This window comes from Pantherophis guttatus, chromosome 1, assembly GCF_059756535.1.
Source record: "Pantherophis guttatus breed Tessera chromosome 1, ASM5975653v1, whole genome shotgun sequence".
In the NCBI taxonomy this organism is placed as follows: domain Eukaryota; kingdom Metazoa; phylum Chordata; class Lepidosauria; order Squamata; family Colubridae; genus Pantherophis; species Pantherophis guttatus.
The window spans coordinates 8,655,815-8,680,334 of NC_142063.1; the positions used below are offsets into that span (position 1 = coordinate 8,655,815).

Consider the following 24,520-nt stretch of genomic DNA (forward strand, 5'->3'; position numbering starts at 1 on the left):
ACTTCTCTCATCGCTCTCTACCCTCCATGCTCCACGCACGCTTAGCTGCAGAGGCTGGCAGCAATGTGGGTGGAGGCCTTTAAAGCATTCAAATACAGCAGGAGCCTGCAAAGGTGGCCGCTTTAAGACTTGTGGACTTCAACTCCCAGAATTCCCCAGCCAGCTGTGCTGGCTGGGGAATTCTGGGAGCTGAAGTCCACAAGTCTTAAAGCGGCCACCTTTGCAGGCTCCTGCAATAGAGCAACTCCAAAATGAAAGCTTTCAATTGATTGACTTATAGAGCTATGGCCGAGCCAGTTTAAAAAACAAACAAACAAATACAATCATTTTTTTTTTACTTGCAATATCTGAAACTCAAACCAGCAGCACAGGCTGGATTCAAAGGAGAAATGTGAATTCCATCCCACCCCAGGCTCAAATTGTTCCTCCCGACAGACTGCTCTGAGTTAACTGCTAGCCTTTTTGCATCCTTTTTTTCCTCTGAAGGAAGCCCAGATTTGCTACCTGGGCCGCCGCCCGCTCCTTTCGTCCCTCAAATGAAATTAGTTGAAAGGGAAGGAAAAACAGAAAAGAGAAAAAGAGACCGATGGGCTTTCCTGGACAGTAGACAGATGCTTACTACATCTCTACTACAGAAATGTAGTAGAACCGGGGAGAAATTCAAAGGAGGAGGAAGAGAAGCAGCAGTCCAGCATTTCTTCTCCATCAGAAGACATCCCTGAGAAGTCCTCTCCCTCTTCCCTCCCCCAAAAAAAAGAAGGCCGCAGACTCCATCAGAAAAAGCTGCAACCTGAGCGACAACCAATTAAAAATCCTTCCTCGCCTTTGAATTTCCTGAGAGCAAGACAATGAAAAACGATCTGCTGCGAACTCCGCAATGGCGACAGGAAAGGCATCCGGCCAGTAAACACTCAGCTCCATTCAGTTGCCCCGACTCCATCCCAATTGCAAGGGATTACAGGGTCATTAAAAGAGAGAGAAAAAAGACGTAGCTTGAACAAGGAGGCTAACGCAAGCAGATCCTACAAATTTGACTTCCCAGAGTTGTGGGTGCTCCATCACTGGAGGTTTAAAACAAAACAAAAAAAGACCGGACAACCATCTGACCAGGATGGTATAGGGCAGTGATGGCTAACCTTTTTGCCATCGCGTGCCAGGAGAGGGGGGGCGGGGGGGAGGGTCGCGCATGCACGTGCCCACGCGCATGCGCACGTAACCCCACCCACCCCTGCTCCTGGCACATGATGGCCTGGTAGGCCCATTTTTCTTTCTTACCTGATTCCAGATCCTTTCTATGGATCTGGGAAGGTCGAAAACAGTCTTTCCCACTCCCTTGGAGGCCCTACGGAGGCTGAAAGGGCCCATTTCCCAACTCTCGGTGGGACAGGAAGTGACGTTTTTTGCTGTCCCCAGCCTCCAGAACCTCTCTAGGAGTCTGTAGGAGCCTCTCTAGGAGTCTCTGGAGGCTAGGGACAGAAAAAAAGTCACTTCCTGTCCCACCGGGAGTTGGGAAATGGGCCCTTTCAGCCTCCGTAGGGCCTCCGTGGGAGTGGGAAAGGCTGTTTTCGCCCTTCCCAGATCCATAGAAAGGATCTGGAGCCAGGTAAGAAAGAAAAATGGGCCTTCCCCACCCCCCCAGAGACAGGAAACAGCCTGTTTCCCTACTTCTGGTGGGCCCAGAAGGCCCAAAAATCAGCTGTCCGGCGCACGCATGCCCCCCAGAGCTGAGCTGGCATGCCCACTAATATGGCTCCGCGTATAGGTTCGCCATCACGGGTATAGGGTCTCTTGCCTTGAGCAGGGGGTTGGACTAGAAGACCTCCGAGGTCCCTTCCAATCCTACTACCCAACTACGGTTGTGGGACCCAGCTACACTTCTACAGGTGCCAGCCGTATTCATGGGGACTAATAGGAAAGTCTTGCGAGAGGAGAATGCGTCCATTTTGCTACGAATTTGAAAAAAGAAAAGAGCTTGGATATTCAGTGGTCTTCTGTAAGACTTGGGTGTGAGTCTGTGGGAGCCGGAAAGTACAGACAGCCGAATGGCGTCCGACTGGACAGAGCCGCTAGTTAGACCGCTTTCATTGTTGACTTCCTTGCTCCAGGGAGCTTGGAGAATTTACCCTGGCACCTCTGGGCTTGGGGCTGCCACTTTAGGATGGCAGTAGATGAAGTTGGGCGAGGTTGCTCTAAGGGCAACTGAGATAAGATGGCTTCAGCAAGCAGTGGGCTCGAGTATCCGAGGTGCAAACTCTTTGCAAGCATCAGGGCTCCTGGTTAGCCAGCCAACAGATCAATAGGCCACAGAGGACAGCTCTGTCTGGCCGAGGCCCTTGCTGAGATCTCCTCCCGAATGGAGGCCGAGTGATCGATGGATCAAGGAGAGGAGATTCACTTCCAAGGGGCCGTGGAGGGAGGGGCGAGGTAAAAGGCTACAACCCTTCAAGGAGGCAACGGGCTGATTTGGGACATTTATCATTCCCCTCCAGTAATAACATCACCCTGTTCTTGGTCCTGCAGGACTGTAACCGGTTTTTTGGGAACCAACAAGTCCGTGTTGGCAATCAAAGCGTGCCTTTAGCCCACGGGGAAATTTTAAGAAGGGGAAGAGACAGAAAAAGGGGAAGGGAGAGGAGAGGGAAGGAAGGAATAGATGAGAAGGGAGGGAGGAAGAAAGGAAATGGAAAGAAAGGGATAAACAAGAAGGGAGGGAGGAAGGGAGATGGAAGTAGGGAGAAAGATGGAAAGACAGGAAGGATAAACAGATGAGAGGGAGGGAGAGGAAGGAAATGGAAGGAGGGAGAAAGAAAAAGATAAACAGGATGGATGGGAGGGAGGGAGGGAGGGAAGAAAGGAAGGAAGGAAGGAAGGAAGGGGAGGGAGGCAAGGGGGCTGAAAACCTGGCCCAGCCAATGAAACTTTTAGTCCTCCTCCTCCTCCTCCGCAGTGGCTGCCTCTCCCCAGAGCCAGGGAGGCTGAGGGCAGCAGCCCCACCCAGAAGAGCCCCAGGTGTGCAGCCCAACTGCTATGATGACACCGCAGCCTCCTGGGACAGCGGTGCAGAAGCAGCCGAGCCCAAAGAAAGGAAAACAGAAGAAGCCGGGCGAGCCTTAAGGGGGAAACCAGAGCGATGCCTGGCTGTATCCAAGCAGCAAAACACGGGAGGGGAGAAGGGACGGCCAAGGCCAGAGGCGCTGCTGGCGTTCAAGGCCCTGAAAAAAAAAAGGGATGGACAACCGGTCCTCGCACTTACAACCATCACAAAACCACGACCCAACAGCTTTTCTGCCCACCGCGACCTCAAGCTATCCTCCGAGGGCATCCCCCCCCCCACTGCCAAAATCCAGCATGCTGTAATGGCTTCAGACTCGTCATGTCACCGAAGCCTTGGACGGAGAAGGTCCTTCAAGTGTGCCAAGTCTGAAGGCAGAGCCAGGACACCTCCTGCCTGCCTCTTCACCCCCAGGCCCCAATTCCTGCCCACTCCCCTTCAAAGGAAGGTCCCAGAACAAAACCAAAGGCAGGCAGGCAGGCAGGCAAGCGGAGCAGAAGAGAGGAGGGTCACAGGAAGGAGTTGAGAGCTTGGCCAGAGAGGCATTTCCTTAATTGGGCCGTTTTTTTCACTATCTGCTCCCAAACAGCTTCCAGGAAGTCAACAGGGGCTCTTCCGCTTCCTGGGCCAGGGGTCCAAGAGGCAACCACAAAGCCGTCTGATTGGCTAAACTGCCCGCTTTGCCCTGGCTGCCCCAGACAGTGAGATCTCTGCCCATCAGCAAATGCCCACCCTTAGATTCACCTACAGAAAAGGAGAGTGAGAAAGGGAGAGAGGGGGAGGGAGAAAGAAAGAGGGAAGGAGAGAAAGAAAGAGACAGAAATGGGAAGGAAGGAAGGAGGAAAGAGAAAAAGATAGGTAGGTAGGTAGGTAGGTAGGTAGATAAGATGATAGATAGATAGATAGATAGATAGATAGATAGATAGATAGATAAATAGATAGATAGATAGATAGATAGATAGATAGATAGATAGATAGATAGATAGATAGATAGATAGATAGATAGATGATAGATAGATAGATAAAAACCAAAATAACAGAGTTGGAAGGGTACTTGGAGGTCTTAGTCCAACCCTCTGCTCTAGCAGGAAACCCTATACTATTTTGGATAAATGGTCGTCCAAAAAGAAAGAGAAAGTGAGACAGAGAGGAAGCTAGAGAGAAGAAGAGGAAAAGAAGAAAAAGAGAGAGGAAGGGAGAGACAAAAAGAGATGGAGAGGAGAGGAGAGGAGAGGAGAGGAGAGGAGAGGAGAAGGAAGGAAGGAAGGAAGGAAGGAAGGAAAGAAGGAAGGAAGGAAGGAAGGAAGGAAGGAAGGAAGGAAGGAAGGAAGGAAGGAAGGAAGGAAGGAAGGAAGGAAGGAAAAGAGACAGATACAGCCAGCCTATCCTGGAAACTCTTTCCTCTCTTCTCGAAACCAATCAGCAGCCAGGCCCATCTCGGCCAGCTCTACCCACCCAAACCCGAGAGCTTGCAGAGAGCGAGGGATTCTCCCACCGCAGGAAGAGAAACCAAACCAAACCCAAGAACAGTCACAGGAGGGAGAAGCCGAGGCTCCTTTCTGCTCTCGGGGCCGCAAGAGAGAGAGAGAGAGAAAGAGAGAAAGAGAGGGACAATCTCTTTCTTGACAACTCTCCTGCCTGGCTTGTTCCGGGTGCAAAGACTGAGGGAGGCAAGGGGCTTCTTCCTTCTGCCGGGAGGGCAGCGAACAGCAGCAGACAAGCAGGTGCACGAGAGAGGGAGGGAGGGAGGGAGGAGGAGGAAGAACAAGGCAGCTGGCGTGGCGGTCACATGGCCGTGCGGGTGGGGGTGCTGGGCTGCTTCAACCGCAGCGTCTTGCATAGCCAGCCGGCAAAATCCACCACTTCCACCTCGGCGCACTTGATGAAGGTGTGATTCTGGAAAGCAGATGGGAGAAAGAAAAAAAAAAAAAAAAAGAAGAAGGGGTTAGAACCAGAGACGACATCGTCGGACGTACGGACAGGAAGTGGTGGCCTTGCAGAGGGCGGGGAAAACAAGGGTCAGGGGTCAAACGGAAGCCACAGGGGTTGAATTTCCCTGTCCGAGCCTTTTTGTGAAAGGTGTGGGATAGAGGTATCCAAGCGTGGCCTCTTTTAAGATTTGTGGACTTCAACTCCCAGAATTCCCCAGCCAGCTCTGGGAGTTGGAAGTCCACAAGTCTTAAAGGGGCCACGACTGGAGACTGCTGGGTATGGGGCTTTTGAAAAAGGACACGAAGAATATCCGTCGCAGTACAGGTTATCCTCAATTTACAACCAACCGTCTGAAATTACAAAAAAAGCAATGTACGGACAGTCCTTGCACTTATGACCATCACAGCACATTAACAAAATTCAGAGGCATGGCAAACCGTGTGTGTGTGTGTGTGTGTGTGTGTGTGTGTGTGTGTGTGCGCGCGTGCGTGTGTGTATTACATAAGGTGCAGCCTCCCAGGACCGGGTGATGGCCATTTGTGACCTTCCCAGCTGTCGTCCGACAATGGGACAATCTGGATTCGCTTTAACCCCCATGTGATTCACTTAACAACGGCACTGAATTTCTTAACCACGGTGGCAAAAAAAAAAAAAAAAAAAAAAAGTCCCAAAGGTGCTTTTTCCCAATAGACAACTTAAGTTTCATGGATTTTTTTTTTCCCTCTCTGAAAAAGTTTCGCTTCTCATCCAAGAAGTTTCTTCAGAACTGAAGAAGAAAAAAGCTTCTTGGATGAGAAGCGAAACATTTTCAAAGTCACAAACCAAAAAAGGCCAGTTGGGTCTTTTGGAAAGGGCACCTTTGCGACAACCGTGAGAACTGGATGACGGATAATCTCCGTAGACACGTGCAAAAAAGGTTGTAAAATCAGCAGCCACTCATTTAATAAGTGCAGAGAAGAGCAACGAAGATGATGAGGGGACTGGAGGCTAAAACATATGAAGAACGGTTGCTGGAATTGGGGATGTCTAGTTTAATGAAAAGAAGGACCAGGGGAGACAGGATAGCAGTCTTCCAGTATTTGAGGGGCTGCCACTCTGTGACTTTTTCAGATATAGTGAAAGGTAAGGAAATGGCTAAGCAGCAGCTGCTCCTTGGGGCTTCCTGCCAAGCAGCCTCCAGGGCCCTGCCAGAGGTCGCCTTGAGCGGGGAATTCGGAATAACTGAGTTGGAAGGGACCTTGGAGGTCTTCTAGTCCAACTCCCTGCTCAGGCAGGAGTCTTTATTCCATCCCCGACAAATGGCTGCCCAGTCTCTTCATAAAACATATGAAGAACGGTTGCAGGAACTGGGTGTGTCTAGTCTGATGAAAAGAAGGACTAGGGGAGACATGATAGGAGTCTTCCAGTATCTCAGGGGCTGCCCCAAAGAAGAGGGAGTCAAGCTATTCTCCAAAACACCTGAAGGCAAGAGAAAAAATAATGGATGGAAACTAATCGAGGAGAGAAGCAACATAGAACTAAGTAGGAATTTCCTGACAGTGAGAACAATTAATCAGTGGAACAACTTGCCTCCAGAAGTTGTGAATGGTTCAACACTGGAAGTTTTAAAGAAGAGGTTGGACAACCACTTGTTATCCAACCAAAGTGGTGTAGGGTTGCCTGCCTAAGCAGGGGGCTGGACTAGAAGACCTCCAAGGTTCCTCCTATTCTAAATAATTCTAATTTCAATTCTTATTCCTAATTCCATTCCTATTCCTATTCCTATTCTATCCACCGTGCTTAGCAATTGAAATGTTGGTCCCAATTCGTAAATTGAGGAATATCTGTAAGTTTTGGGGGAGCCCTGTCTAGATTGTGGCTCTGCAAAACTGGTGAGGAGCACAACAGCAACATTTAGCATAGGCAGCGGGAAGGAATGCTGAAAACTGCAGCTCGTCCGCATTTAAAGAGACACGGGGCTCTTTGACCTTAATGCAAAACAGTATTAAGTACCAAAAGGCAAATTTTAATTTCCCCTATTTGCAAATAATAATAATGGGGAAGCCTTCAAGAATAAAAGATGGACATTTGAATTTAAAGAAAAAAATTAAAATTCCACGCACATACATTGACACATCTTGAATGTATAGGCAGTCCTTGGCTTACGACCGTTTGTTTAGTGACCGTTCGAATTTATAACGGCACTGAAAAAAAATGACTTGCAGCTGTTTTTCAGAGTTACGACCTTTGATTATGTGATTAGAATTCAAGGCGCTTGGCAACCGGTTCAAACTTATGACCGTTGCTGCGTCCCAAGGTCACGGAATCCCCTTTTGCGACCTTCTGAGAAGCAAAGTCAAGGGCGGAAGCCAGATTCACTTAACAACCGGGTTACTCATTTATCAACGGTGGCGATTCGCTTAACAACGGTGGGCAAGAAAGGTTGTAAAAACGGGGCCAAACTCGCTTAACCGAAGTCTCACTTAACAGCAGAAATTTTGGGCTCAATTGGTGGTCTTAAGTCGGGGATTGCCTGTATTTTAATTTAGGGTGGATTCCTGCCCTAGGTTGTTATTTTCCCCACTGTCATTAATTTGGTTCTCATTTGTTGACGGAGGGGTTGGCTGGGAGCGGAAAGCCCCGTCCTGAAGGCCTCTGTCGAATTTCTGTTCCTCGTAGATAGCAGACCCCTCCTTCAATGCACACATGGCTTTAGAAGGAAGTCAAACCCACCCTGCTGTTTCACATCACATTTGTGTCACATGTGCTTATTCATGACTTTGCGCTCTCTGGACGATATTGGGAGTAAGAAATGCAAGTGGGGAAAAAACGGGGGGATTATCTCACCAGCGCAGAGCTGGATACAATTCTCCTGTTTGGAGATAAGCAGACAGACGAGTCCAATGCAGAGCCCACTTTCTCTTTCTATCAAAAGCCGTATTTTTCAGCCTTGGCAGTTATTAAGATATGTGGACTTCAACTCCCAGAATTCCTCAGCCAGCATGGCTGGCTGAGGAATTCTGGGAGTTGAAGTCCACACATCTTAAAATGGGACTTGAAGTCCACACATCTTCCCCAATTCTGGGAGTTGAAGTCCACACAACTTAAAATGCCGAGGAGGAGGAGGAGAAACATGGATACAGAAACTCATTCCCTGTTTCCCAATGGATTTTCCCTTCTTCCTGAAGTCAAAACACAAATTGAACACTAATTTGTGTTTTGGGCAAGGGGGAATTCAGAAGAAGTTACATTTCTGAGGTCTTAACAGTTTGGGATAATTTTAAAAACAGCAGAGTTGGCCCTTTGTATCAGCCAATTGAAACAAACAAACAAACAAAACAACCGAAGGGGGAAAAAAGACTTTAAATTCATTTTTTAGAACTAACTTAACTAACTGGGAAGGAAGAAAAACGTTGTGCTCAGTCAGAAGAAGAGACTGGGAGCCATCAGCGCAAAGGGCTATGAATGGATGATGTAAGTCTGGCACAGTTAATTGGTGGCGTGGGAGGATCCTGGCTACTGGGGGTGGGAGAAGATCCTGACCACTGGTGGTATGGGAACATCCCAGCCACTGAGGATACCAGAATAACAGAATTGGAAGGGACTTTGGAGGTCTTCTAGTCCAACCCCCTGCTCAAGCAGGAGACCCTATATCAGTGATGGCTAACCTTTTTGCCATTGAGTGCCAGGAGGGTGGAGTCATGCGTGCGCGTGCCCACACCTATAATTCTATGCGTCCCGCCGCCGCACATGTGCGTGGGACCCCACCCCGCCCGCTCCTGGCACACAATGGCCCGGTAGGCCCGTTTTTTCTCTCTCACCTGGCTCCAGAGCCTCTCAAGGAGTCTGGGGAGGGCAAAAATGGCCTCCCCCCCCCCCCCCCGGGAGGCCCTCCAGAGGCCAGAAATGGCTCGTTTGCCAACTTCCAGTAGGACCGGAAGTTGGCAAACAGGCAGTTTTCAGCCTCCAGAGGACCTCCGGGGGTCTGGGAGTGGGGAAGGTCATTTTCACACTCCCCAGATTCCTAGAGAGGCTCTTGAGAGTGGGGACAGCAAAAAATGGGCCTTTCAGTCCCACCGGAAGTTATTAAATGGGCTGCTTCTGGCCTCTGGAGAGCATCTGGGGGAGGGGCCCTTTTCACCCTCCCCAGACTCCTAGAAAGGCTCTGGAACCAGGTGAGAGAGAAAAACAGGCCTTCCCCACCCCTCCCACCCCTTGAGGCCCTCCGGAGGCAGGAAACCACCTTTTTCCCTACTTCTGGTGGGCCCAGAAGGCCCGAAAATCAGCTGGCGCGCATCAGAGCTGAGCTCACGTGCTCACTGATATGGCTATGCATGCCACCATAGGTTCGCCATCACGGACCTATACCATTTCAGACAAGTGACTGTGCAATCTTTTCTTAAAAACCTCCAGTGATGGAGCACCACAATCTCTGGAGGCAAGTTGTTCCACTGATTAATTGTTCTAACTGCCAATAAATTTCTCCTCAATTCCAGGTTGCTTCTCTCCTTGATTAGTTTCCACCTGTTGCTTCTTGTCCTGCCCTCAGGTGCTTTGGAGAACAGGTGGACCCTCTCCTCTTTGTGGCAACCCCTGAGATATTAAAACACTGTTATCATGTCACCCACTAATCCTTCTTTTCATTAAATGAAAAGGGATGTGCAAGGACTCCATCTACTGGGGGTGTGGGAGGACCCTGTAGCTCGTCAGCTTGAGACCACCTCTGCCACAAATGGAGTCTGGAAGAAAAGTATATTCTACCCAATTCAAGGCTTTCCCCTGGACAATCTACACAATTGTTGTGTGATTTTCAGGACTTTTCGCACTTGTCACTGTACCCCCAGGTGGAGGGCAGGGCTGCAATTCCTCAAAGAACACACCAGTGGAACGCACACTTCCACGCTCAGAGAGGAGTTAACAGTAAAAGAGACGGAGAGAGACCAATATGCCTGGGAACTGAGCAAGGATTTGGATCTCCTTAGTGAAGGAAATTCGGTGCTTGAGCACACAAAGCACACAACTCGACAATTCTTACCATCAGCATCTTTAGATCTGCCCGTTCAGCAGGGTTTTTAATTAAGCTGGGGGAAAGAAAAAAAAAAAAAAAAGATTAGTCAATTATGATCACTGCAAAATGAGCATGCATATATTCCTTGGGGGACTCAGCCCCAGTGTTTGGGGGATGCCAGATGCGCAAAGCTCTCCTCAGCTGTCCTGACCCAAGTCCATCCACGTGGCTCCGTCATAAACAAGGTCACACCAAGAGCAGAGCTAGTCCTCGACTTACAACAGTTCCTTTAGCGACCGTTCAGAGTCACGATGCCACTGAAAAAAGTGACATTACGGTCGTTTTTTTTCACACTTCTGACCAGAAAAGTCAACGGGGAAGCCAGATTCCCTTAACAACTGTGTTACTAATTTAACAACGGCAGCGATTCCCTTAACAAACGTGGCAAGAAAAAAGTCATAACATGAGGCAAAACTCACTTCATAAATTTCCCATTTAGCAACATGAATTCTGGACTCCATTGTGGTCGTAATTCAAGGACTAACTGTATGTGACTCCCCTAAAGTTATATAGGTAGTCTTGGACTTACAACGAATTTTTACAGAAAATTACAGAAAATTTTATTTCTCTAATTCAAAGTTCATTCAGTGACCGTTTGAAGTTACAATGGACTGTAAGAAGTGACTTACGACCGTTTTTCACACTTACAACCGTTGCAACATCCCCCGTGGTCACGTGATCAAAATTCGGACGCTTGGCACCTGACTCAAATTTATGACAGCTGCAGTGTCCCCAGAGGGGAGGGGTGTGTGACTTTCTAATAAGCAATGTCAACAGGGAAGCCAGATTCACTTAACCGCCATGTCACTAAATTAACAATGGCAGCGATTCATTTAACAACTGTGGCAAGAAAGGTCATATATTGGAGCAAAATTCACTTAATAGATGTCTCACTTGGCAACAACAATGTGGGGCTCCGTTGTAGTTTTAACTTGAGGACTACCTGTACCGAGAAGCCTCATCCTGAAGGAAAGAGAGGAACCAACAGCTTTGCCGAATTGCATTCAAAAGTTACTTTTTCTAATCTTCTGATGAAAATAATCTGTCGCTACCAAGGAGCCCTGGCACTTAGACCTAGACCAGGGGCGGGCAAATGTGGCTCTTTTACAACCTGTGGACTTCAATTCCCAGAATTCCTGAGACAGCCAAGCCACATTTGCCCACCCCTGACCTAGACTAACTTTATTGTCACTTTGAATGTACATTAATCGACATACATTAAAAATGAAAATTTGTTGCATACAGCTCTCAAAGGGTCACCACCTCCAATATACACTACATAAAGATGATAAAATAAATAAATACAAAATTATGCATATGCCCACACACATTCTATGACCCAGAGGAACCAAATAGTCTAGCTCGGATGTATACATGTACATGGCAAGAAAAACCAATCTTGCGAATTTACCAGACGGATGTCATCAGGGAACAAAGCTGTTCCAGAATTTGACAGTCCCGCAAGTCGTACTTCGGAACCTCCTCCCAGAGGGAAGCAACAGAAATAGATGTAAAGTGGGTGTGTGGGGTCTCTAACAAGGCTTCAAGCTCTAAGCACATAGCGCTTATAAGCAGCATCCTGAATAACGGGAAATGAGTTTGCTATGATCTTCTCCACTTTCCTCACCACTCACTGTATGGACTTTCTATCCAAGTCACTGCTGCCACCAAACCAAACAGTGATGCTTAAAGTCCCCATTTGTAGGCCTCGCAACCAAAGGAGAGAATCCCTCATCCTGAGCCAGCATGTTTCCAGGAAATGCATTCACACAGACTCCTGGGCCCCTAATCCCAAGGTTTTATATTTCCCACCGATAAGTGCGAGACATCTTACCATTTATTTACAAACTCCTGGAATTCTTGGGTGAAAACTCCGGCCGGCAGTTTTGGAGGTGGCTGAAATACACAGGGGGAAAAAATTTAAGGTGAGGTGAGCACATCAGTTTAGGAAAACAGCCTTCAGCCAATGGGTTGACTTAATGACAGTGGCATTTGCTTAACAACCACTGCAAAAAAGGTCATCAATTCAAGTCAGTCACAGGGGGTAGACCCTTTAAAACCACCATGACTCAGGACTGTAACAGACAGGCTCCATTATGGTCGTAAATTGAAGTCTTCCTGTAGGTTTGGAGAGATTCGAACACATTTATGTAGAAGGATGCAATTCAAATAAACGGATCCTTAGTTGATTCTAACATCATCAAGCCTTGGGAGGGAGTAAACATTAAGGTATGAAAACTGATGATGTTACCTAGTTGGGTTATGAAAAGTCTGCAAGAAAAGAACCAAGCTCAGAGAGCACCAAGGACCCTCACAGCTCAACCCTAAACTACAAATAACCTCTTCTATTTGGATAAAAGCTCCTAATCCTCACTGGTCAAGAAGAAAAGCCACAAATGATAGGGATGGAGAAAACTCAGCATGGTTCGGGGCCTTGGCTCTGAAGTCCCCTTGCTCTCCTGAATCTGACAACTCTCCTCATTAGTTCATCATTCAAGACCCCAAAGAACTTGGCATATTAATAACTTAGTAGCAAAGTCCTTTTCCCCGAAGTGGCCTCTCCACAGAATGGGATCAAGGGTGGTTGGGCCATTCTTGCTCTCTGTGCAGAATGGAAATAGTCCCGAGGGAGCCACACAGTTTCCAGGGACTCAGTCATGTTGCTTTCTTACTTCCGATGTATTTATTTCCGTCTGCACCCTCTTCATTCTTTGTTTTTTTCTGCGCAAAGCCCAAATAGAATCCTTCATGTGTGACCCTCCCTTTTGCTCTCTCGTTGGTCCACAACAAGAGAAATTTCCTGGTTTTCGTCCTCTTTCATTTTAAAAGGCAAGAATGTAGACAGAAAGGCTCAGCTCATCTTCATTCATTCTTCCTTTCTCTGTATTTTCACTGAGGCTGAAAACGTACACGCATGGGATGGCGCTGTTCCCATTTTATTGGCAGCACCTTATTTTTACTTGCAATCAGACGTGAACAACACTGTTGTGGAGGACAGATTACACCAGTGGTCCCCAATCTTTCCCGCTGGAGGAAGAGGGGATGGTTCCATGCGAGTGGCCGGACTCCATTTACACAAGGTGTGCACGTGCGACTCGCACAAATGGAGCCTCGCACGTGAGCGCCTGCCGCTTGAGTAAATGGAGCTGCGTTCACAAACGCTCGCTGGTCATGTAAACAGAGCTGTCCATGTGTATGTAGTTGCCCGCTGCTTGTGTGGCTCGGTTCTGAACAGGCTGCAGCCCAGTAGTGGGACACAGCCCAGGCTTCGGGGACCCCAGGATTAGAGGCTTCTAACCTGTGGATTCAATGAAGTGGTATAACAGACAAAGTGTTTTTTGTCAGGGCAACCTGGTCTACCCAATTATGGGACGGAGCACACTGCTTCCGTTTTCGCCTTTCCGCCCCAATCCAGGAGCCTTTGCAGGCAGTCGCTTTTGCGACAAATTACTTTTGTGTTGAATTTTTATGTGTTACCGACAAAGAAATAAAGGGAGACTAGTATAGATCTATTTCAAGCTCTTGTCAGCTAGCCATACCCTTTCTGGGATTCGAACCCGGGCTAGTTGTATATTACGTAGATGTATTAACCTCTAAGCCATACTGCTTCTGAAGCAGTATGCTCCATCCCATAATTGGGTAGACCAGGTTTGCCCTGACAAAAAACACTTAATCTTTCCCCTGGCATAGCCGACAAACAGAGTCTGTGGCTTAGAGGTTAATACGTCTATCTAATATGCAAGTAGCCCGGGTTCAAATCCCAGAATGGGTATGGCTAGCCGACGAGAGCTAAATAGCTTGAAATAGATCGATACTAGTCTCCCTTTATTACTTTGTCGGTAAAACATAAAAATTCAACATAACAGACAAAGCTTCAACTGGTCGGGAGCTTTTATTTAATAAATAGATATTGACAGAGAAGGGAAGAGAAGGCTCGCAACGCAGAGCAGGCTGACCAGCAAGGGCACCTGGCCACGAAACACGAAAAGCCAGATATTCCACCAGGTGTTTAATCCGCCCACCATACCGTTTTAATCCCCCGCCTCCAGGGACCTGATTTAAAGGCACGAAAGCAAACGGCCAGCCCACAGTAGAGAGTCAAAATGTTTTCTTTTGGCCACTCACCTCATTCACAATGTAGTCAAGCAATTCAAAAATGGCCATGGCAGGGCGGCTGTCCATCCCATGACCTGCAGGGTTCAAAAGAGCAAAGGTGGGATGAAAAACTGCCTGTGAAGAACACGCCAAGAAGCGTGCCCATCTTCAAGAAACCATATTTATGGTTTAATATTTAAGGAGAGCAGGATCCAAACACCAACCGGTAGCCTGGTCGGTTGGCCTTTGGAACCTAAAGGTATGCACAAAGCAGAAGCAACGGGCTTCTGAGAGACAGGCAGTCCTCGACTTACGACAACGGAGCCCGACATTTCTATCGTTAAGTGAGACATTTGCTAAGCGGGTTTTGCCCCATTTTACGACCTTTCTTGCCAGAATGGTTAAGTGAATCACCGCAGTTGATAAGTCAGTAGCCTGGCTGGTAAGCGAATCTGGCTTCCCCACTGACTTGGCTTGTCGGAAGGTCGCAAAAGGGGATCACGTGACCTTGGGACACAGCAACGGTCGTTAAGTATGAACCAGTTGCCAAGCGTCCGAATTTTGACCGTATGATTGTGAGGATGCTGCAATGGTCGTAACTTTGAAAAACGGTGCTCAGTCACATTTTTCAGTGCCGTTGTAACATTTGAATGGCCACTAAACGAATTGTTGTAAGTCAAGGACGATTTGCAGTCAGTCCCAGCTTCTACCCAGTCCTAGGAGTTCATATGAGAGGTTAGGGGAGACATAGGGCAGAAGGCTGGGCTGAAACAGCCCGACCTGTCTGTGATCCACCTTATTAGTCTTAAATAATGACCTCACCTGGTGACTTTTCACCTAAAAGGTAGGATAATAAGAACAAAGTTAAGTTTAATGAGACCCACAATATTCCCTTTTTTGTTTTGTTTTTATTTATTTATTCCACTGTTCTTATTTTTTATGAATAACTCAAAAGCTGTGAACATTCCTAATACTCCTACCTTTTCCTATGTCCCCCACAACAAAGACTCTGTGAGGAGAGTTGGGCTGAGAGAGAGAGAGAGAGAGAGAGGTGACTGGCTCAAAAAGTCATGCAGCTGGCTTTCTTGCCTAAGGCAGGACTAGAACTCCCAGTCTCCTGGTGATTGGCCCAAAGTCACCCAACCAGCTTTCATGACTAAGGTGGGACTAGAACTCCCAGTCTCCTGGAGATTGGCTCAAAGTAACCCAACCGGCTTTCATGACTAAGGTGGGACTAGAACTCCCAGTCTCCTGGAGACTGGCCCAAAATCACCCAGCCAGCTTTTGTACCTGGCGGGATTAGAATTCACTGTCTCCTGGTGATAGGCCCAAAGACACCCAGCCAAGTCAGAACTAGAACTCACTGTCTCCTGGAGATTGGCTCAAAGTAACCCAACCAGCTTTCATGCATAAGGTGGGACTAGAATTCACCATCCCCTGGTTTTTAGCCTGGTGCCTTCATCACTAGATAAGCTGTATAGGCCTGAACCTCTTTATCTATGGGGAAAAAACATGAGTGAAACTGGCTAAGTGCCATCGAGAAGTCTCCTTCTTTCCCTTCTGGATACTGGATATTTTTATCCTCTGATTCCCTGAGTTTGTGGATCTTTGGGGCTTGAAAACCACGTCCTTTCATTCTCCCAATCTTCACCACGTTGACAAGCAACATCTTGCTGCAACATCCCGCCCCCAACCTATTTGCCTCAGTACGTGCCATGTTCAACTTTAGCACTGCCAGTCAGCACCACTTATGCCAGCTAGGCATAGCTTAGCTGCAGTCCAACGTATCTGGAGGGCATCATATCAAGAAGGATGGCTGAGCTGCCTTGAAAAGAAACTGACTGCAGGTTTCCCAGGCAGCTTGTCTCATTTCAAAGCATATTTAAAGCAAACTGGTAAGCCGAGGAGAGTTAAAAAACCATGTAAAGAATCAGTAAAATCATAAATTCAGGTAATCCTCAATTTATGACCACAATTGAGCCCAAACTTTATGTTATTAAGTGAATCACCGCAGTTCTTAAACTAGTAACACTGTTGTTAAGTGAAACTGACTTCCCCATTGACTCTGCTTGTCAAAAGGTTGCAAAAGGAGATTGCATAACCCAGGGACTCTGCAACCGTCATAAATGTGAGTCAGCTGTCCAGCATCCAAATGTAAATCACGTGACCAGGGGGATGCTGCAACGGTCATAAGTGTGAAAAAATGGTTATAAGTCCCTTTTTTTCCATCTCGTTGTAATTTCAAACGGTCAATAAATGAACTGTTGTAAATTGAGGAGTACTTGTATACAGTAGGTAGTCCTTGACTTACAACCATCTGTTTAATGACTGTTTGAAGTTGAAGAACGGCGCTGAAAAAGTGACTGAAACTGTTTTTCATGCTTTATGACAGTTGCAGCATCGCCATGGCCACATGATCAAAATGCTTGGCAACTGGCATGTACTTAGGACGGTTGCAGTGTCCCGGGGGTCACATGATCCTCTTTTGCGTCCTTCTGACAAGCAAACTTAATAGGGAAGCTGGGTTCACTTAACAACAATCTTAACTTAACAACTGCAGGGATTCACTTAACCACTCTGGCAAGAAAGATCATTAAAATGGAGGAAAACTCACTTAACTGTCTCACTTAGCAATGGGAATTTTGGGCTCAATTGTGGTTGTAAGTTGAGGGCCACCTGTAACTGATTATTTTTAAAACTGAATTTCTATAGTTGAATAGCTACGAGTATTTATTGAAATGTGCATAGGCATGAGTTTAATTCTGCTGGTACTGACACTTAGCCATGAAAGCTAGCTGGGTGACTTTGGGCCAATCATCACAAGCCTGTGAGTTCTATTCACACTTTATGTGAATAGAAAGCCAGCTGGGTAACTTTGAAAGCCAGCTGGGTAACTTTGGGTGGCCTGTCAATCTCTCCCATGTCAAGTTGGTTGGTCAATTCCTTTCATAACCAGTGGATCAACACTCTTTGGAAAATGCTAGAATAATTAACCACAGTCCAGCTACAAACGATTATGCTTCCTTCCGACATTTAATAAAAACAACAACAGTGATATAATTTCAATTATATCACTGGGCCTGGTGGCTCAGCAGACTGATAGCATTGTGATTAACACCAGCTGTCTGCAATTACTGTAAGTTCGAATCTCACCAGGCTCAAGGTTGACTCAGCCTTCCATCCTTTCTAAGGTAGGTGAAATGAGGACCCAGTTTGTGAGGGCAATAAGCTGACTTTCTATAAATATACAAAAGTATGAAGGCTATTGCTTAACGCACTGTAAACCGCCCTGAGTCTCCAGAGAAGGGCGGCATATAAATCAAATAATAATAATAATAAAAAATTGGCAGCAACGTCCCAGGAACGAACTCTTACCACTAACAGGACGTCCTGGGGGCCTGGGCCGTGGAGAGATGCTGTGGGGTTCCCCTTCGGCCCCATCGACTATGGGACGACCAAAGATCACTTCCAGTTCCTTGCCATCGGGCGGGGGGATGGGATACCGTCCGATTGACAGCTCCACCAGGGAGAGGCCCATGCTCCAGATGTCCGACTGAACGGAATAGTGAGTGCCTTGTAAACGTTCAGGCTGCAAGCAATCGCAACAGAGGTGGGTCAGTGCCCATCTTGCAAAAAACACACCTGTCAATCCCAGTGGCTCCTTCGATATCCAGGTGTCTGTGGGTACACACCTATGTGAGAAATTTATGGCAAGCCAGCAGGAACACTAAAGCGGAATTTGAAAGAGGTTTTCCCTGTCTGGATAGATACTCAGTTAATTACCAGAACAGCTCTTCAGAAGCCAGGCCAAGAGAGTTATAATAATCTACCTAGAGAACTTTTGCTTACTGGATCATATGCAAATAAATTAAAAAAGCAGAAAATACAGTTGTGCACTTAACAGAGAGCATAAGGTACCTTCCTTTGCCTGCAGTTGCAAAAAGCTACTTCTGTGCTGCCTCTGTTGCCACAACAGACGGAGAGCTGAAACTACTGACACTTAAACGCTATGATTTATGATTTAATTTATAGGGTGCCTCAGCTCCTAAATGACTTGCTTCTGCTTCCTAGATTTTGACTGAAGAACTGTTTTTTTTAAAAACATCATCACCCAGATTGGCTGAAGGGGGCAAATATTCCGGCCAATAGGTTGATCACTTTCCAGAAAGACAGATTTATATTAAATTTATATTATATTAAGAGCCGTGGTGGCGCAGTGGTTAGAATGCAGTACTGCAGGCCACTTCTGCTGATCACCGGCTGCCAGCAGTTTGGCAGTTCGGGTCTCACCGGCTCAAGGTTGACTCAGCATTCTGTCCTTCCGAGGTGGGTAAAATGAGGACCTAGATTGTTGGGGACAAGAGGCTGACACTGTAAACCACTTAGAGAGGGCTGTAAAGCACTGTGAAGTGGTATATAAGTCTAAGCGCTATTGCTATTGCTATATCAAATAGCAACATACTCTTTTTAAGTGCTGCAATCAAGATTATTCTTCTGAATATGACTATCTTGATACCACATCTGCTTTAATACCTGCTGAGCTAGTAATCTGGTTGCTACCCAACTTCCCTTGACAAACACACAGTTCCAGTTAGGCATAGGAAGTAGAGTGCGCAGAGGTGAGGGACAGTCCTGGAGGCCCCGTGGCAGTCACACGTAACACACCTCTGTTGTGTGAGTTGAACTGGTTGCCGGTTTGCTTCCGGGTCCAATTCAAGATGTCAGCTATTATCTTCAAAGCTCTTTATGGCAGTGAGTTCAAGGTATTTCGGGAGCCATGTCACCCCAATGGAACCAGCCTGCCCAGCTCACGTCAGCAGAAGAGACATACTTTAGATTTTGTCTGCCAAAGGATTTCAGCTGGCGGGGCCCAGGACAAGAACCTTTTCCGTTGTGGCTCCCACTCTTTGGAATATTCTCTCTGCTGGAGTTGGGCCCACAATCCTGGCTTGTTGGAAGAGCCTGGAAAATCCCGGCTCTGCCGGCTCATCTGGGGCCCCAACAAGAGAGCACTATGTTGGGGGCGGTTGACCGGCTAGAAAGATCCCCACCCTCATGTCACCTGTCCTCATGGTTTTTAGTCTCTTATTTAAGCCTCTTGATTTTAATTGTTTTGTATCATCGTTTTTACCTATTTACCATGCTGCAAGCCGCCCAGAGTCACTGTAACAGTGAGGTGGGTGGCACAGAAATGCAATCTCTATATAAAAAAGGCTGTATGTATGTATGTTCCAGCATAACTCTGGAACACTTCGAGCAATTTCAACCAAACTTGGTACACAGATGATTTACTATCTGGAAACAAATACTGTGGGGGTAAGATACCCTGGAGATGTGTGTGAATGTGTGTGTGTCTGTGTGTGTGTGTTCCAGCATAACTGTGGAACGCCTGGGCCGTTAAGGACAGCGAGTGCGGCGTCCTAGAGTAGCAATTGTTTGTGATGTCAGTTCCTTCGCAGCTTCCTCTGGAAAGGCAGTGTGATGTTCTCCCTCCAGTGGAGCAATGGGGAAGCGCCTGATGGATTTGGGGCAAAGTGCCAGGATCATAGACAGGGCGGGAAAGAGGAGCGCATGGGAGGGGAAGGGAGAGGGCAGGGATGATGGGCATGGGAGTAGGGGGAAGAAAGGCCCCTCTCAATGGCTCCGTCAGACAAAGGCTTTGATGTCTATAAATATCCAGGCAACACCGGGTTACCAGCTAGTATATAAATAAAAAAACAGAACATAACACCAGGATTCCAACTTCTTTTGATCCAGTCAAGACTGTGCCTTCGCTCCCCATTTTGTTCCTGCTGAACAAACGAATCTAAAAAGATCCACTCATTTTGTATATACGGTAATAGGTTTGTACTTTGGTTCTGTTCTTTGAACCCAATAGAATCGGAAGTCAGATTCTGTATTTCATGCTTATTGAGAAATCAAACTAGGGCCACAGGAGAAGCTTCCTCTTTTTAATGTCTATGGAAATTCTCAATCATGTAGATTATGGTTGTCCCAAGGGTTTTCTTTTTCCCCAAAAGGAGTCGTGGTGATGCAGTGGTTAGAATGTAGTGTTGCAGGCTGACTCTGCTCACTGCCAGCAGTTTGATCCTGACCAGCTCAAGGTTGATTCAGCCTTCCGAGGTCAGTAAAACAAGGACCCAGATTGTTGAGGGAAAGAGGCTGATTCTGTAAACCGCTCAGAGAGGGCTGTAAAACACCGTGAAGCGGTATGTAAGTCTAAGTGCTATTGCTAATTATCATATATCCCTCTATCTCTATCTTCTGTCTATCTACAACAGGGCTGTCAGTCTCGCAGCCCACAGGCTGGATGCGTCATACCCTAGCCATGTCTGGTTTAGCGAATGGGGAGGAAAAGTCCCGATACGTCATGTGATGCCGCGAGTTTGACACGCCTGATCTACAATATCTATCTATTGCTATCTATTGCTGTGTCTGTCTATCTACCTATCATCTCTCTCCCTCCACCTAACTACCTACCCCCCCTCTCTCCCTCCCTATCTCAAGAACTATGGTGGTGGTGCAGTGTTAGAATGCTATATTGCAGGCTGACTCTGTCCACTGCCAGCAGTTCGACCCTGACAGGCTCAAGGCTGACTCAGCCTTCCATCCTTCTGAAGTGGGTAAAATGAGGACCCAGATTGTTTGGGGCAATATGCTGATTCTGTAAACTGCTTAGAGAGGGCTGTAAAGCACTGTGAAGTGGCATATACCTCTAAGTGCTATTGCTATTTCTAAAGGGCAACTGGACTTTCTTGTTTTCTTTAAAAACATTTCGCTTCTCGTCCAACAAGCTTCTTCAGGTCTAATTCTAACTCTTCTTATTAGTCAAAGGAGCCCAGTGGAAGCAACCGAATGGCTCGCCAGCCAATCACACACAAGGTCAGAATTGTAAAGAATTCTGGTTTTGTCTGCTGCTTTAATTTAGCTGTTTATATGGACTTGTTGTATCTGATACAAATGCCTGAGCTTCCTCTCCATCAGACAGGATTAAGGATAGGCTTGGAGAGGAACAGTTTCTGCCAGAAAAATGAAGGCATTCACAACCCAAAGGTAGTTGAGATCAGAAAAAAACAAATCTAGCTTAAAGGAAGACACCATTTATTATGGCAATGATGCTAACCTTGGGAACTTTAAGATGTGTGGACTTCAAGTCCCAGAATTCCCCAGCCTGCATGGCTGGCTGGGGAATTCTGGGAGTTGAAATCTTCATGTTAAAAGTTCCCAAGGTTGGAAAAATATCGGTTTAAGGCGACATAGCTGTAACAAAGCACAATCCATCACAAGAGAGAGAGAGAGAGAAAGAGAGAGAGAGAGAGAGAGAGAGGGAGGGAGGGAGAGGGAGGGGTTAAAGTTAGGCAATCTTCATTACAACATCCTCACACCAGCTGTCATATAGTAGCAATCCCTCCCCACAGGACAAACTTTACGTGACCTAACTCCGTTTTTAAAAAACAGCACGTAAGGAAGGAAGAGGACCTACAGACATGTAGGATCGGGTGCCCACGAAGGAATTGGCCATGGAGTCGATGAGCTGCCCGCTGACTCCAAAATCACACAGCTTAATCTCACCTCGGGAATTCACCAAGATGTTAGAAGGCTTCACATCTGCAAATGAAAAATTGTTTTAAGAGACAAAGAGGGGGGCGGGGGGTGGGTGGAAACCACAACCAAACACTGAAAAGGCATCCTAAAAAGGAATTCCACTTGGAGACTGTTCTAGATAAAAGCTCTATGGTTTCTCCCCCCTAATGAAGACAGGAAAGAACCTTGCAAAGGGTCTTTTAGACCGTGGCCAAACTCTTGGATTAAATCAACATGGCTGGCTGGGGAATTCTGGGAATTGAGGTCCACCTATCTTAAAGTTGCTAAGGTTAAAAACACTCAAATTAAATAGCAAAAAAATAATAAACTATTAATATTAATAAACCAATGAATACAGGTAGCCCTCAACAACCATTTGTTTAGTGACTGTTCAAAGTCACAATGGCACTGAAAAAAGCATCTTGGGACCGTTTTCACCCTTACAAATGTTGCATCAATATCCAGTCACGTGATCAAAATTTGGATGTTTGGCAACTGGTTCACATTTATGACGGTTGCAGCGTCCCAGGATCACGTGATCCCCTTTTGCAACTATGCTACTGACTTAACAATGGCAGTGATTCACTTAACAACTGTGTCAAGAAAAACAAGGTGGTCTTGCTTAGCAATGGAAATTTTGGACTCAACTGTGGTCATAAATTGAGGACTACCTGTATTCTCAATGGCCGTACTGTGGGCCCAATGAACCTGTGACTTTGAGCTGATTTTATGTAGGCCTAGATGTTGTCCATCCCCTGGTGTTCTTCAGAGATCATCGTGCAATCCCTTTCCCCTGCGTGTATGGTCCCCCAAAACTTTTCTGAGACTCAGGAAACTCACAATGGAAACGAGCCCCTGCCCAAATTCTCCTTCCATTGCCGGAAAGCAAAATTTGGAAGACTTAAAACTGCAAGTGGTGAATTTCAGAACTGTGAAGGGCTTTTCTTAATAAGCAACCCCCCCCCCCACTCCCCAGTTCTGACACGAACACAAAGGTGACAGAAGAGGCTTCCCTCAAAAGCAGCTGCCAGTAAGAAGCAGCTATGGTCTGTGTAAGAACTGTGCGATATAGAACACAACACAATTTCCAGATTTTTTACAACCCCCACAAAGTTGCAAAAATCCACAAGCCAGGCAGTGTACCATACAGCCACTATGTATGTATGTATGTATGTATGTATGTATGTATGTATGTATATGCATATGTATATAATAAGAGCTACACAACCCCAGTTCACTTACATATGCAGACTCCTCCTTCTATTACAACCAATGCTTACCTCGGTGCATGATTTGGTGCTTCTCTCGTAAATAAGCCAATCCTCGCAGAACCTGAAAAGAGGAGAGGAGAGGAGAGGAGAGGGGAGGGGAGGGGAAGAGGAGAGGAGAGGAGAAGAGAGGAGGGGAGGGGAGAGGAGGGGAGGAGAGGGGAAGAGGAGAGGAGAGGAGAGGAGAGGGGAAGAGGAGAAGAGAGGAGGGGAGGGGAGGGGAGAGGAGGGGAGAGGAGAATCAGTATTTGAGGGATGGAAGCAAGCATGATCCCCATTTTATAAATGGGAAACTAAAAAATAAAGAGCCATACAAATGTGTGACAGAACAGACCGTCTCTGACTGAAGGGATAATTCGGTGCCCAAATGCTTCTAGAAGGATACAGATGAGACTCTGTATCTCGCAAAACCTTGTTTGAGGTAATTAAAAAGAGGCAGCTGCATACTCACTGCTATACTGACTTTGCCCAAAATTTCTTCAGGAATCCTCTTGGCTTCTTTCAAAACCTGATCCAAGGAACCGCCATCCTAAAACCAGGGAAAGGTAATTAGGTTGATTTATTCGTTGGCTTTTAATCCCGCCTTTATTGCTTTATCTCAAGGTGGAGAACATACACACTCTTCCTCCTCCTATTGTCCCTGCAGCAACAACCCTGCAAGGTGAGTTGGGCTGAGGGAAAGGGACAGGCCCAAAGTCACGCAGCTCTTTTGTGCTAAGGTGAAATTACAACTCACCATCTTCAGGTGATTGGCCCAAAGTCACCCAGCCAGGTTTCATATCTAACGTAGTTCTAGAACTCACCATCCCCTGGTGATTGATCCAAAGTCATTTAGCCGACTTCCATACCTAAGACGGTACTAGAATTCACCATCTCCTGGTGATAGGCTCAAAGTCACCCAGCCGGGTTTCATGCCAAACACAGTACTAGAACTCACCATCTTGTGCTGGCATGCCTAAGGCAGCCTGTTTTCAGGCTTAAGGTGGAACTAGAATTCCCAGTCTCCTGATTTTTAGGCCAGCAGCACCCTACATTATCTTAAAATTTAGAATCAGAAAACATCCCACCCAACCAAATGAATAAGAAACCAGATTTAAGTAAGAAAGAGCCCAAAGAATATCTTAGTATCACTTGAAAAGTACAAGGCATATAAAATTTCAAACAACTTGCCTGAAATTAGACAAAGAAAGGACAGGCTACCTCCTCAAGAAGCATTCTGCGAACGGGGCGTTGCTAGAGAAGACACAACCCCACCTTGCCACAACCAAACCTCTTAATAATGAATTCTATAGGAAAGTTGATTGACAGAGCCAAAGACGATTCTCAGGAGCTCTGATTCACAGTCAGGAAGCAAAATGTTAAACCCTCTTTGTTGTCAACCATTCTCCATCTGCTTTAATCAGCTATAGTTCAGGAGGACTAATGAAGCAGATTCTCATTTTTAAAAATTCATTTATAAAATTTATATAGCTGTCCATCACACAAAAAGTGAGGTTTTCCTGAAGATTCTTAGTATATTTTTGTAACACAAGGTACCTTCCT

The 24,520-nt window shown here is 46.6% G+C and overlaps 1 protein-coding gene across 2 annotated transcripts in view; it reads right to left on the bottom strand.

Moving 5' to 3' along the window:
• Positions 1–318: 318 nt before the first annotated feature.
• Positions 319–24,520, bottom strand: part of MAP2K2 (mitogen-activated protein kinase kinase 2) — a 48,014-nt gene continuing 23,812 nt past the window's right edge. Inside the window, exons 4-11 of one of the 2 annotated variants that reach the window (XM_034404357.3) lie at positions 23,430–23,507; positions 22,991–23,042; positions 21,610–21,734; positions 17,502–17,715; positions 14,157–14,221; positions 11,866–11,927; positions 9,999–10,044; positions 319–4,948 (exon numbers count right to left, since the gene is read on the bottom strand). In XM_034404357.3, the coding sequence (XP_034260248.1) occupies positions 4,838–4,948; positions 9,999–10,044; positions 11,866–11,927; positions 14,157–14,221; positions 17,502–17,715; positions 21,610–21,734; positions 22,991–23,042; positions 23,430–23,507 (753 nt within the window). In that variant the 3' untranslated portion in view covers positions 319–4,837. The remainder of the gene's footprint in view (positions 4,949–9,998; positions 10,045–11,865; positions 11,928–14,156; positions 14,222–17,501; positions 17,716–21,609; positions 21,735–22,990; positions 23,043–23,429; positions 23,508–24,520) is intronic. The other variant, XM_087893501.1, reaches the window with a different exon arrangement.